The sequence below is a fragment of the Labrus mixtus genome, chromosome 2, assembly GCF_963584025.1.
Source record: "Labrus mixtus chromosome 2, fLabMix1.1, whole genome shotgun sequence".
Taxonomy (NCBI): domain Eukaryota; kingdom Metazoa; phylum Chordata; class Actinopteri; order Labriformes; family Labridae; genus Labrus; species Labrus mixtus.
The window spans coordinates 30,168,215-30,182,441 of NC_083613.1; the positions used below are offsets into that span (position 1 = coordinate 30,168,215).

Below are 14,227 nucleotides of genomic sequence, written 5' to 3' on the forward strand. Positions count from 1 at the left end.
TGTATTTCACTGTTTTTATTCTTTAATTCAGTCTTTACAACAACTGAACATACTATACCATCTTAAAAGCCTTCAACAGTAAAGAGACAAACAGTACGTCTCGTCATGGTTACACTATGTTACGTACAGTACACAGAAAGACAAACAGAAAAACTTCAGATTTGGCATATCAACAAGAGCCCAGCTTCTCAAGCTCAGGGCGTAAGGCAGTGACTTTAAGGATCAATTTAGGCCATTTTTATTTTAGAAATTCTTACATTTTGGCATATTCATACAGGGCGGATACAGTCAGTGCATTTTTCAGAGATTCACATTAACTGTTTATGCAGAACAGCTTTAGAAGACAGCACCATAATAATCATTCACAGGCCACTGTGTGAGACATGGACACTATTTTGGATCACATCTCTTATTCATCTAAACAACTCTCCATACATTAATTCAGACTCCATGTATCAAGAGGTTACCACAGCAGGTGGAGACGGCTGAAAGTGATTCGATTAGATGTCAGATTTCATCGTCAGTGGTCATTTCTTCTGTGGCAAAGCTTTAAAAAAAAAAACTTCACCATGGATTCCATAGTGTCAGGACCATCGGGGGTACGGCAACGGTATGTTAGCTTATGTTTACAGAGAGAACAGCTTTCTGAAGTCACAAGTCAAGATTATCAATTATCATGTGTTTGTATTAAAATCTTCACTTTTGTACAGACTGACAGTGTAATGACTCTACAGTACGATAAGGTGCAGACAAGAAGTGGAAGCTGTAAGTATGTGTTTCACACTGACGGTGTAGGTGAGACGTTACAGCAAGCAAACCAGAAGTCTACAAAAAGGCAAACATGTACTTAAAGGCAGGGTTGGTCATTTTCAAAAACTAGCATGATTTTGAAAGTAGCATTTCCTCAGTGCTTTGTCTTCATCGACCCCCTCCTCTCTGTGCTCCCTCAAAAGCAACGCCCCTCACTTACATGGACTTTAGCTCATCGCTTGCATTGTGTAGAAACTACATCATCTCATTCAGCGAAAAGTAAACATTAATAAACTTTATCACTTTGTTAAAGAAAACGTGACTATTTTACTACTCACAACAGCCAATGACAACCTCACAGAATAAACCTCCTTCATCGGTGACAAGCTTTGAGTGTGGGGTAGAGAATGAGCAGGGAGACAGGGAGGCGTGTGATTGGTTCATCAGATTGGTACCTCGTGGCAGACATTGGTCAAAGTTTTTACAGGCTTACATCTGCTACAGATGAAGGATGTTCTTCATTCCTTTTTCAGAGAACATGAGTTATTAATGTCTGTCAGGACCTAAAGACAATTTCAACCTAAATCTTAAAAAAGTGGATCTGGAGGTAATTACCAACCCTGCCTTTTTAAAGTGTTATTTTCTTCCAGTCTGGTCTCACTAAAACTGAACTGTACAACAACTGCAAGAACACTGATTTCATAGACCAACTTTCTACACTTGAAGCTGCTCCTATTGACAACCCAAAAGAGGTCAGCTCCTCTTCTTTTTTTATTTATTTTTCCGTCTTCTTTCTTTTTCTTTTTTTCTCATTGCACAAACTGAGAAAATCATGTATGTAAGATCAAGTGTTGGCAGAAATGTTTCAACCCTTCGCTTGTAAAATAGGACCTTGAAGAGAGGGCAGAGTTCAAAGAATTGCAACGCAGCAATTTTTCAATGTAGTTCAACGTTCCAGTGAACACATAAGTTAGAGAAAGAATGATTTGTCATAGTGCTTTTGTAACAAATGGAACATTATATGTATAAAGATATATGTATAAAGCACATGTATCAAGTACGTTAGCAAACAAACACTTAATGCGTCAATAGTTTTTTTGTCTCTCCTCCAAGAGGAATCCATGAAACCAACAGAAAGTGTGCAATATATATTTCGTTCTTCTTCATTTTTTATTTTTATTTTTTAAATAAATGACAAACTGCACACACAAGTACACCAGTGACTGGGGGAAGCCGTGCTGATGTGTGGACGGCCAGTCAACTCGTCTGCCACAAGGGAACTTTTTGAGGCCAGGATCCAAAATAAAGGAAACATTTTTTAGTGCACTTCAATCATGGAGGAATGAAAATCACATCAGATTAAGATTTTCACATATCAGGATAAAAAATAATGTTATTTAGGTACTAAAATTGCAATGTGATGCAATTATATATTGACAAAGGACTTAAAAATGGACTGAAAGGTTGAAAAAAAAATCCCTATTCCCTTAATTTTATAACGACAACGGTGTCAGTGTAACATATTTTTCTCCTATAAACAATGCAATTTAATTCTAATGTTGGAGGCTTGAAGTTAAATCAGAGCAAATCAATGTTTCTCCAAAGCTGATAATCATTTTCTCGACCTTGACTGAGTTCAGCAACACTTTCATTGATGGTCATTCAACTACAGAAGTTCAACATGTTCAATCGACGACATCGAGCTCTGTGGTTGAACAGTTTCTGTCCTGGTCACGTTGTCGATCAAGTCAGTTTTATATCACAAGTCCTTTTTGCACAATATTTCCATTGCATGCAAACGGGAGTAATCTCTTCTGTGTGTTGAACTTAAAAAAAATAAAATAAAGAAGACAGATCTTAGCATTGCCTAAGTCTGCCTCACAGGACTGAACCACCTATGTTTTTTACTTTACAGTAGGTATAAAGAGAACACTTCCATGATCAGTTCTTACAGGAGCACCATCATAATCTCTGGGGCTCAGACTGACTTGAATCAGTTAGCCTTCAGTCTATATGACCGCTGCTCGTTCACAATACAAAGCACAGTCGATATGTCCAGTTAAAAATGAGTCAACAGTCTGACGCTGGGTAATGCTACATGTTTTTTCAAATGTGCAATGAAAAAGCGACATATAAGCACCAGAGCCCGACCGATTAATCGGCCAGCCAATAATATGGGCTGATATTAGCGTATCAAGTGACTATCCGTATCGGCTGATGTTATCGCAGATATGCGCTGATATTACTAGATCTATCCACCAGTCAAATAGCATTTCATTTGAGTTTCATTGTGTGACACTAGCAGTTATTTTTCACCAGCAGAGGGCGCTATATGGATTAAAACAAGCATTATCACTCTCCAGAGGGTCAAGAGGTGGTGCACGTCCATGCGCAGTTACTTTCCAGTTGTGTTTGATAACTGCATTTGAGGGATCAATGCAATAAATGTGTAAATCTATATCTATCCCGGAGACTGATCTAAGAAAGTTATCGGCCAATATATCGGTATCGGCTGTTTTTTCTTCATTATATTGATATCGGTATCGGCCCCAAAAATCCCGTATCTGCCCCGAAAATCTAATATCGGTCTGTAACTGATAAGCACACTACTTTACATGATATTTACTTTATTATTTTAGTGCTGCACAGCTGCCTGTGATCTGCAGATGCTCAGATTGAGTGTGTGGTTATTGAGCTAAACATGCATCAATAATCGTACCATCAACTACAGATTTCAGCAACACAGATGAAAAGTTTCTTCTTGAAAAAAGAAAAGGTATGATTACATTACCATCCCTCTCTTTGGTCTGTGATCAGGACTGATTCTTATGGACCAAACAGCTGATCAGATGCCAGCTCTTTGCCTCAGCTTCAGAAATATGTTTCAATCTTTACATCTGTAACAGTTTCCTCCTGTCCTCAGGTGCTGTAACATCAATCCTACAGCATGCCGTTGGACATGTTGCTGTTCTGCCAGCGCAGGCAGGTGGTCTTGGAATGCTTGTAGAGGTGTGACGACTGACTGAAGCGCTTTCCACATTTGAGACATGCGTAGGGCTTCTCTCCCGTGTGGACTCGGATGTGTTTCTTACAGTCAGTTAGGGTGAGGAAGGTTTTGCAGCAGATCTTACAGGCGTACTTTCGCGCTCCTTCCACCACCAGGACGTTATGCTCCGACAGAGCCTTCTTGCACTTGGACAGGACGTCGGCTGAGGCTCGGGTCAGCTGAGGGGGGAGGGAGGTTGGCCTGCCGCTGTTCATCTCATATCCACCATTCTTGTTTAGAAGCAGAGGGTTTGCCAGGCTTGAGGAGGAAGAGGCGGCGTCCTGGAGAACACCGCTTACTCCTTCGTCTCCTCCCATGCCAGTGTTCATTTTGGGAGCGATACGCCTGTAGCCTGGGTAACCCATAGAAGCCGAACTCGCCCCTCCAGCACCTCGAGAGGGTCGGCCGAAGGAGTGAAGCCCCAGACTAGAGTGCTGAAAGTCCAAACTGAAGGGATCTATCCCTCCACTACCACTCCCTCCACTTGCTCTTGGGTTCCCTAAACCATCATGCAGAGGACGGAGGAATAAAGAATCCGCTTGTAGGTTGTCTCCAAATCCGTTACGACTCTCAGCACCAAGCGGACCTGACTGCAGAAGAGAAGAAGTAGAGCCAGATGGTCCAGCAGATTCCTGTCTGAGCAGGAAGTGATGTGCTACTGCATCACCGGTGGTTGTGTTTGGAAGTTCATCCTCTCCAACAACCATCCCAGCACTGGCACTTCCAAAATCCTTAGGGCTGAGAAAGTTAGAAATACTAAAACCAGATTTGCTAACCAGTCCACTATTACATCCATAGCCGCCTCTCCCTCCGCTGCCTCCTCCCATGCTGTTCTTAAGGAGAAGCTGGGAGCTGGGTTGCAGCAGCGAGTCAGAGCTGTGTTGGGGTTCGGATGTGAAGCTGCGGTCGCTGCTCTCTGGGCTAAGCTCCGCCTTCTCATCCTCCTCCCGGCATCCAGGCTCAGCTGGGTCACTGCCTTCAGCCTGCGATGTTACATCACTGATTTCATCCGTCGGCTCTGGTGAACTTAGCGGCTCTCGTTTAACCACCACCTACATAAAACAGAAGAGGAGTTTCAAACAAAGCTAAAGGAGATTTCTAAAAAGTCAATGTGCATTCAGGACAGCAGCTAAACTACAGCAGCGTGGTTTGCTCCTGCATGTGTTAAATGCTTACATGAATGTTAGTGAGTTCCCTTTAAGAACTACAGATTCTTTCTTTACTTAGGTAGTTTTTAAAATATGATATTCAGCCTCGAAAAGTATGCAAACTTTAAAAAAAACTACAGACCTTATATTATATAGCCATATTTTAACTCAACGCTTCCACAAACAAATGAAGAGTGTGGTCTGTGGTGCATTCAGGATTTTCAAGTCATTTTGTCGTTAAAGTTATATTTATGTCTGTTAGAGACAGAGCAGAGGAGGTGACACTGTTTAAATTGCGGAAATACATTTGCAATATGTTGGTTCCTAAACACGTTTTTCTGCAATTTAGACAGTGTGAATGAGTTTTCTTGCAAAATTTGGGAATTAAAATGACCCCAAATTGGATTACTATATAGTATAAATTTGTTGCCATGGTATTGAAACAGGTATCAATTTTGTTTGATAATTACTAGTAATGCGTTATTCAAATTCTGGTATGGTGACAACCCTATTCTTCCCCGGCCGGCACACAAACGATCTAAGAGACGTGACACATTCAAATTTGGATAATTCACTTGCATAGCTTGGCTTGGAGACTTCCACATTTTAGCACTTATCTAGAATAATCACATATTCAGCCATTCATAAGTCTACATAAAGCGATATAATCCACTGTTGGACTAAATAGTTTATCATTATTTACAATGTACTCCTTTGCCAATCTGCATAATCCTTTGATTTGACAAAATGTTTGTTACGGCTAACCTCAAGTCAAACCATTTGAGTCATAGTAAGGCTCTGCTCTGAGGATTCAGTAGTTCTAAACAGTGGCATGAGGTCAGAATATGAGATTTGTCAACAATAAGCCTGAGTGGTGTGGGACCGTTTTGGAAATACTACATGGAAAAGTTGAGTAATACTTTTCTTTTCTTCTGTTCTAGTAACAGCAAAATGGTCAATCAATTTATTAAAATGTTGTTTAATGAGTCTTAAAAACAGTAAGTAAGCCAGTCAAAATCAACAAATCAAGCCACACCTTTACCTTCAGTTCCTGTTCCTCAGCCTCGTCCTCCTCTGTCCCTGATTTGATCTTCACCCCTGCTCTGATGTCCTGGTGGCCCTGGTCTTCCATGTCCTCCTCCTTGCTCACACCTCCCTGCATTCTCCCCAAATCCTCGCCCTCGCAGCGTCCGCTATCTGACTGGCTGGGCATCTGAGGATCATCTTGGGCCCCTATCCCTACTAGACCAGTGATAGCGCCATCCTTTTTGGAGTCATCCCCCATCTTGTGTGAGTCTGGTGAGAGTAGCCCTCCTTCCTCACGGTCTGCATTCCCTGCTCCTTCACCTAACAGCCCCATGTTAGGGGCGGAGGGGCGCTGTCTCTGCCTTGGTCTCTCCTCTGACAGGCCCAGGGCTAGAGAGGGCTTGCGTTTGTGCAAGCGCCTGATTGGGAAGGAGGCTCGCTGTTCAACTCTATTGCCGCCAACATTTCCAACTCCGTCCTCCTCCATCCCACCTAGAGCTGAGCTCACCAAGCTGAGCCCCAGCTGCTGCAGGAGGAAGGAGCGCTGCATCTTTGATGTGGCAGCGTTTGCACTGAGGTTGGCATTAGCTGCTAGAGTGGGGTTCACTGCCGCATCTGCTACCTGCTGCTGCTGCTGTCTGTGCCTCTGCTGCTCCTGCTGAGCGTGGTGATGGAGGGTTCTGTCCGAGGGGGGAGACATGGGAAGGGTGCGTGTGGTCAGGTAGTGTTTACAGGCCTTGACAACATTGTTTAGGTGCAGATGTGAGGCGGCAAGGAGAATATCCATGACATTGCTCTCCCCGAGCATCAGTGTGGAGGTGTACATCATGTCCACTAGAGCAGCAAAAGCTTCAGCTGTCACCACCTGCAGAGGCACAAGAGGAGGATTACTCTAGATGGCACAGTTTCAAAAGATAGCTACAGAAAGTTTTAACACTTTAATACTTTCCTCGCTTTTAATGTAAAACATTTACCCTCTCTCTTAAGATCCTGTCTCTTGTTTTGAACAGCATCACACTCAAAGCCATAAACATTAAAGTAACATCATCATCCTTTTCCTCGTTTACAAATCATTTTCCGTTCCTAACCTCGCTGTCCAGCTGGATCATGTTCATGCTAGCATCTCCCTCTGCAACGGTGAACAGGGCCCTGAAGTGAGTGCTGCAGGCCGCCAGCACCGAGCGGTGGGCCTTGAAGTGTCGGCTGCCCACCACGATGACACAATCGCACAGCTGACCGTGGACGCGTTGATAGTTGAGCTGCTGGAAGATCTGATCGAAGTGGCCTGGGAAATCCATGGTCCTGAAACAGCAGGAGGTGAACGGTTGGACAGAGGAGAGATGTTTGTTTTAATATTGTTATGCTGCAACATTAAAAGATCAGACATTTATCCTTTAAGATTTTAGATCTAATCTTTTAACTTACAGATTTCCTTATAGTTAGAATAGTTGCAACTTTAGAGAGTGTCACAATAAAAAGGCCTTTAAAGAGAGTATGGATGGAGGAGGGTATTACACAAGATAAAGTAGTTTCTTTGGGCCAGATGTGTTTAAAGGCGTGTTAATGATCCAACTTGAACACTGACAAAAAGTCAAAAGTTGTAGTTCTACAAATAAAGAACTACAAAACTGTCAGTGAGGTTAGTTAATGTGCCAGAAAGCAATGTTTCTCATCTTTAATTTGAAGTTATAGACTTCCTATTAACTTGAAATTTTGCCAATCCAGTTGTGTGCAGATGTTTCAGGTTCATATCTATCTATGTATCTAACTTTACAAAAGTACACAGTGTGCTTTACATTACAATAACGTTACACTAGATACATATTAGAGAGTAGGCTAGCAATTCAGGTTGGGCTAAAACTGGTTTTTTTTTTTTAAATATATTATAACTACCTAAAACTGCAAATATTTAGCATTACGTTATTATGATAAGAGATGCAGTAATGAATAACTTTACCTTGAATTATCCGGGAACGAAGGCAAATTAGAGGCAGAAACGGGGCCTCGACAAGAAACTGACAAGGCTAAAGTTAGCTGGCTACTGACCAGAAAACAGCCAAGGTAGCCACAGCAGAGATAGCAGCTAGCATCCGGGTCCCCTTAACCCGCTCCACTTATCTGCGACGAGCGTCTCCCATCAAACGCTGCTTTAGCTCGCAAACATCTCTGCTGCTGCGTCCCACATCTTTCGCGGTCCTTACTGCCTGATAATTCACTCGCATGTGATGGGTTGGCAGTGAGGGCGGAAGCTGGCGGTGATGTGAGGTCACACACGGTAGCTGTTTGTCCGTTTGTCTCGAGCGCGCGCAGGGACACGTCTGTCTCGGTAACTATGGGAGACGACACGGTCGCCCCGGGAGACGAGGTCAGAAATCATCACCGCTGATACAGCAAATGCAGATTTGTAAGCCAATTCATTTTGTTATGCTTTCAAGTTAATTATCACGTCTCAGACGGATTATTACCAACCAGACTCTCAAGGTGGCGCTGTGCTGTGATACGTGTTCATGACCTGGACTAGGTAAAAGGCTGCAGTATATGTTTTTTACCACAGGATGTCGCTGGCTGCCACCTGAGCCGGTGTTCTGACGAGAAATGCGCCCCTGCCAAACAATGCATGCATCTCGCGGAAGTGTTAAAAAAAATCTTATTTCTGGGAGCAGATCTGTGATTACTCCTTTGACTGGTTTATAAATTATTTCAAATATTTTTTCTTATCTCTGGAAAAAAAATGAAATCTAGCAGGATTGCTAGAAAGATTAGTGCTGACTTATCGAAATTCTTTTCTGGCCCTTGTTGAATTTTTTTTGTCCTTGCTCCAGTTTGTTGTCTGCTTACATTTTCCTGATGTTTTTCTTTTGGAAAAGTTTGATTTTTATTTATTTATTTTTATATAATAATCCCTCCTAGTCTTTATTTATGTTTGAATTAACTTGTTCCTGTGTATTTTGCTGTGTTCATCCTCTTCAAGAGTTTGTATAAACATTTTTTGAATATGTTAAATTTGTCAATAAAGACGGTTAAAAATAAATAAAAATCTGTGATTACAAAGTATGTAAAGTATATAATTAATAAAGTTAAGTTTACTTATTATTCTGTATACTCAACACAAGACGTGTTTTCGTTAACCTGCGTTAATATGACCTGCAGTGTTGGACTCTGAAGTGTCTGCAGAGTAAAATAAATGGATGCAAAATACGGCAGCAAAGTATTTTAAAGGGAGATGCAAAATTTGGCAGTGTAGAAATTGTGTCTGCCATATTCTGTCCTGTCCTGGCATGCATTTCTTGGCACAGAACCCTATGTACCAAATATATAGCACAATATCAAGATAATGCCCTAAAATCCAATAGTTTCCACATGTCGAAACTTATTCTGCGTCTCTCTATATTCAGAGTTGGAATTTATATATTTTTATGATATTATTCTTCAACTTAGATTTGGACATTGGAATGGAAAAAAAAAAATATAACTTGTAAAAAAAATCCGTATGTCTTTGTACGTCGGCCCAAGCGAGTGTTTTCAGAGAGGGCTGTGTTTTGGCGAAGCCGGAAATGGATAGAGTGAAACCTCTTGCGTCATGAGGACACTCATGACAACAAGTATGGCTGCCTCCTGCTCGTTAGTGTGTTGTGGAGAGGAGAGAGATTCCAATAAAGCTGTGATTGGTAAGTATCCAACACTAGTTATTATAAAAACATTTAGAGGAATATTGTTTTGTTAATCTCGCCAGTTAAAGTACCGTCCTGTATATCTTCTCTGTTATAATCAACTTTCTTGTATTGCACACGTGGGCATTTATGCATTAACAGTGTTTTGGGCTTGCAACAAAAGTCCATAAAAAAGTGTCTTTATGTCTATAAGATCCTATTTCAGAGTTATATTTAGCATATGTTTCAATGCTTCCATTGTCGCTTCTCACTGTTAGCATTATAGCATCCTAATTATCTCATTAGGCATCATGTATCTATGTATGTGTATATATATATACATATATATATACATATATGTGTACGTATGTAAATGTATGTATTTAATAGATCAATGCCTGTTCCATTTAGCTGATAGAGGGTTAACACTCTCAGTCTTAATATTGTATGTATGTGTCTAAGTGTGTGTGTGTATGAATACGTGTATAGGTTACTGTATATGTGTTTATATTTAATTTTGTTTTGAAATTGTGTAATTCGATTTGTTTAGTTGATTTATTTGTCTCTTAAGAGGTGAGGTCCCTTATATAAGCCTGTTGGCTTCTTGACCTCTCCTGACACACCTTTTATGTTTTTGTTAATCCTATTTTGATGTATTCTTATATGTGTGCTAATAAATAAATGATAAATATCTCTGACACGTTTTTGATTGTGTTTCTCATTCTCACAGTCCGCTTTTCAAACGGAAACGTCAACAATGCAAACAATTTGGATATCACGATGTACAAAAACACAGATGAAAACAACCCCAGGAAAAAGAGCCGACGGATAGTGGTGAGAAAGGAGAAAAATACGCCTACCTTCATCTCCTCTAACTGAAGATGATCTGTTTATCTGTGTTGGTTTGACACAGTTTTATGCTTTTCTCTCACTAGGTTGCTGAATCAGACAGACTGTCCTATGTTGGAAATAATTTCGGAGTAGGGTCCATGAAATGCAACAACCTTTGCAAGTACGTTTTTTAACATATTGCAAGATATTGTGCTTACGGTTGCCATCACTGTGAGTGTGAGTAATACAGTATACTGTTGATGTCTCCCTTTAGATATTATGTAGGAGTGTTGAACAAGCAGACCATGCAGATGGAGGTGCACAGTGCTCAGCTGTTCAACATGCAGCCTGTCATACCAGGTAAAAGGAAAATAATCAAGCAGGTTTTGATTATAATGCTGAATGTACCATAAACGTCATGTTGATGAGTCTTTATAACTACAGTAACTTTTAACAATCAAAAGGAACATAATAATCTTTAAAAAGATATTTTTTATGAACTGCTATTTGTTTTCAAACCATATGCATAAAATCTATGACAATATTTTTTCTTCTCAGGAGAGGAAACAGAGACGGCCACTGCTCTGGATACGACAGAGACCTACAGAGACAAGGCAGGCCTTCCCTGTGTTTCACACAATAACAGAACACATGGCTCAATCAACGACAATCTTAAGTATTAATGTTTAAAATCTTATGTTCCTTTCTCACCTTAGGTCGACTCTTTGATTGAGGCGTTTGGCACCAACAAACAGAAGCGAGCCCTGAGCTCCCGAAGGCTGAACCAGGTGGGCAGCGACACGCTGAATCAAGCCGTGGCTAAAGCTGCCAGCAGCGTGATCGATCAGAAGGGCCTGGAAGGTAAGGCACACCTTCAGACGCTTTGAAATGATCACAAAGTAAAGTAAATTGGTGGTTGGTTAGAGCACCTGTGAGGAGTTTTTTGCTAGCTACAACGTAAGATCTGTGTTACAAGTTATATTTGAGCAAAAAGTTGATGTGCAAACATGAATAAGTAAAAAGTTTAACATTAACAAAACACATTTTTCTGTCGGCAAGTCGGGCATCTAAGTCTTTTCCGAGTTTCCAAGTTGTTCCGACTTCAACACGTGTTAATGTGCGTGTTACGACTCGGAAACTCGTTTTTCCGATGTGTCCGACGCCACATGAATGCACCAGGAGACCCACCAGATTAAACAAAACCACCAGCAGCTAGATATGATTATTTCGGTGATGCTCATTTTTAAAACCCGTGAATGCTGTCGTAGGGTAGCTGTCAGATGAGACGATTGAGCACCGTGTTAAAACAGACTTTGTTTACATTTTCTACGGGAAAGATTATCAGTAAGTGACATGTTTGACTTTTAAAAAGACACTTAGTGAGATCAGAAAACACTACTATCGCATGCACAGGACAAGATCAGCAAAGGATAAAGGGTAGCACGGTCCTCAGGGGGAGGACAACATGGACACAGGAGCTTTAATGAAAAACTAAAAGATGTCAGGCTGACCCTGAACGCTTGGTTACTCTTTGTGTCTCACCATTTTCATTTCTTTCCTTCTCTCTCCCCTTAGCTCTACAACAGGAAGTGGCTGACTCCCAGGGAGACATCGCGCTCCACCTCCCACCCTGCTCTAAAGAAGCTGACAGAGCTGAGAACGTCTACCTCTTCGATGATCGTATCCTTTTGTCTTGTGTGTGTTCCAAATAAGACATTAAAGGAACTTTAGACGCTGAAACAAATGTAATAGGCGGCGTTAAACATGTTCAGCTGAGGCAGTTTGTTCTGGTCACCTTCCTTAATTGATATCTGTAGTCCTGAGTCCAGCAGAGTTTGAAGCTTTGGAACAGGGTGGATCCAAGATGGCAGCACTCACCTCAGAGGAGCTGAAGAAGATGAGGGATGAAGGAGGGTATGCTGAAAAAGACACTCACACTTTGACGTTTGAAGCTACTTTTATGCTTGTCCTTGTGTTCTTATATTTGTTTGTACCTTTTTGATTTAGGTGCTTAAGTGTTTTGAAGTTCCTGGAGAACCTGCCGGCTGCGGATGAAGCCAGAGATAAAACGGCCCGCTGCGCCTTCTACCTCTCTCTGCTCCTCAAACTGGCACGGCTAAGAAACATCACGCGCAAGTGTGAGTAACGGCCTCCGCTTCCATCGTACATTAGTCTTTCAAAGGGTTTATTTTGGGGCTTTTTATGCCTTTTATTTTAGACAGGACAGTGGATAGAGTCAGAAACCACGGATTTAAGCCTGGGCCCATATGCTACACAAGGGGCGAGCGCACCAACCACTAGGCTACTGGCACCCCGATCACTAGTTAATGTCTCTGCTGGACAGGCTGTTCACTTTTTCTTTCTACTTTCACAGTTGGCCAGGAGGACGGCTGCCCTCGCATCATTCAGGGCAAACTGTTCAGAACGTTCACAGCGGAGAGTTTCAAAGACGGCAGGTATGATGGTGACGGAGATGTCCCCACTCATTGTTCATTTCCTCGTCATCACCATGGCGATGTTGGGACTTTGATACTGTTGATAGAGTTTTAACTTTAGATATAAAATCCATGGTGATTGCTTTTAATGTTGCTTTCCAGATGTCATATTTTCTCATGCAGTGTTTTGCAGATACATTTGTTTTTGCCCTGGTTTAATTTACACAGTGGAGTTATTTTTTATTTTTTTCATTGTACCTTTTCTGTTTAGGATCCACAACATGGTGTCTTCATCAATGAAGGTCAAATTAGCAGCCTTTTCTCTCACCCTGCTGCTGCATATGGGGCACATGACCGCCGACCTCACATTACTGCACCGGGACCTGGGAGTCACCGAGGCGAGGTAAGAGAAGAGCGCTAAAAGGGGGTGGGGTCAAAGATGAACATAGCAGCAGGGACTGATTCTTTTTTTTTTTTTGTTGTTGCCCAAACAGGATGATTGAAGTAGCAAAGTCAATGGGCCTGACTCTATCAAAGCCGGCCCGGGGGAAGGCGGCGGAGGACGCCGGGCAGCCTGACCAACACAGACACGCCTCTCTGGTTCTACCTCTGGTCAAGTATGATCAGTTCATGGAGAGACGCAAACGCAAGAAAATGCGCTGAAGATAACATCGGACTGAGAGTGGTGGAACATGCCATAAATAAGGATTGTTTATTAAAGCATTTTGTAGACAAATAAAGTGGTGACCTTTTGTTTTAATGAATGCTTGCTGTGCAGGGTACAAAAAAAAAGAAGCAGAGAAAACGTCAAAACAATGTAGGCACATTTGTAGACGGCACATATTGCACACTGAACATCATTTTGCCTCCTGTAACTGCTCATAACCGGGTGAGTCTGTGTGGTTGTTTAAAGTTCTCTCTCACTGATGTCAAAGAGAGCTTTTAGTGCATCCCATGGAGGACATGATTCAAAAACACAGACTCAGCAGGAAACAGCAGCTCGCTCTGTGCAAGAGGCAGAAGCTTAAGTTTGGCTTTTATTATATTATATTTTAGTTTTTTTTTTTTTGCATAAGCACCTCACACTGTTACAATTCGTCCCTAGCTACAATCGTTGATTAAAAAAAAGTCAAACAAGGCACAGCTTTACGTAACATGGTAGCATGGCAGCTACCGTGACATGGTTCAAGCTGTCGTCTCTGAAGCCTTAAACTCCTGTTAGGATTTATAAATGTGCACTTCCTATCCAAGGAGTCTTAGAAGCAAACTAATAACACCAAGAAAGTCGACAGTTCTGTACATGAAATCTGCATTTAAAAGAACATTTTAGTTAAAGCTTTA

General features: G+C 41.6%; 2 protein-coding genes across 2 annotated transcripts; one reads left to right on the forward strand and one right to left on the reverse strand.

Moving 5' to 3' along the window:
• LOC132995005 (zinc finger and BTB domain-containing protein 5) lies at positions 1-8,059 on the reverse strand. The gene is made up of 4 exons (XM_061065191.1): positions 7,928-8,059; positions 7,059-7,272; positions 5,987-6,835; positions 1-4,848 (listed from the first exon to the last, which is right to left on the reverse strand). Exons 2-4 carry the CDS (start codon positions 7,266-7,268, stop codon positions 3,691-3,693), a joined length of 2,217 nt encoding a protein of 738 aa, XP_060921174.1. The 5' UTR covers positions 7,269-7,272; positions 7,928-8,059; the 3' UTR covers positions 1-3,690.
• Positions 8,060-9,467: 1,408 nt separating this feature from the next.
• polr1e (RNA polymerase I subunit E) lies at positions 9,468-13,702 on the forward strand. Its single transcript, XM_061065264.1, has 12 exons — positions 9,468-9,638; positions 10,351-10,454; positions 10,556-10,632; positions 10,726-10,811; positions 11,010-11,071; positions 11,174-11,312; positions 12,027-12,131; positions 12,269-12,365; positions 12,459-12,589; positions 12,826-12,907; positions 13,158-13,289; positions 13,381-13,702. The coding sequence occupies exons 1-12, from the start codon at positions 9,551-9,553 to the stop codon at positions 13,547-13,549; spliced, it is 1,272 nt and encodes a 423-aa protein (XP_060921247.1). The 5' UTR covers positions 9,468-9,550; the 3' UTR covers positions 13,550-13,702.
• The last annotated feature ends 525 nt before the right edge of the window (positions 13,703-14,227 follow it).

Coding starts and splice junctions, on each gene's coding strand:
- LOC132995005 (XM_061065191.1), bottom strand. CDS start 7,268: ATGGATTTCCCAGGCCACTTCGATCAGATCTTCCAGCAGCTCAACTAT. Junction 6,836..7,058: donor TGATCCAGCTGGACAGCGAG/GTTAGGAACGGA, acceptor GTGCCTCTGCAG/GTGGTGACAGCTGAAGCTTT. Junction 4,849..5,986: donor CTGAGGAACAGGAACTGAAG/GTAAAGGTGTGG, acceptor TGTTTTATGTAG/GTGGTGGTTAAACGAGAGCC.
- polr1e (XM_061065264.1), top strand. CDS start 9,551: ATGAGGACACTCATGACAACAAGTATGGCTGCCTCCTGCTCGTTAGTG. Junction 12,132..12,268: donor CGTCTACCTCTTCGATGATC/GTATCCTTTTGT, acceptor TGATATCTGTAG/TCCTGAGTCCAGCAGAGTTT. Junction 13,290..13,380: donor CTGGGAGTCACCGAGGCGAG/GTAAGAGAAGAG, acceptor TTGCCCAAACAG/GATGATTGAAGTAGCAAAGT.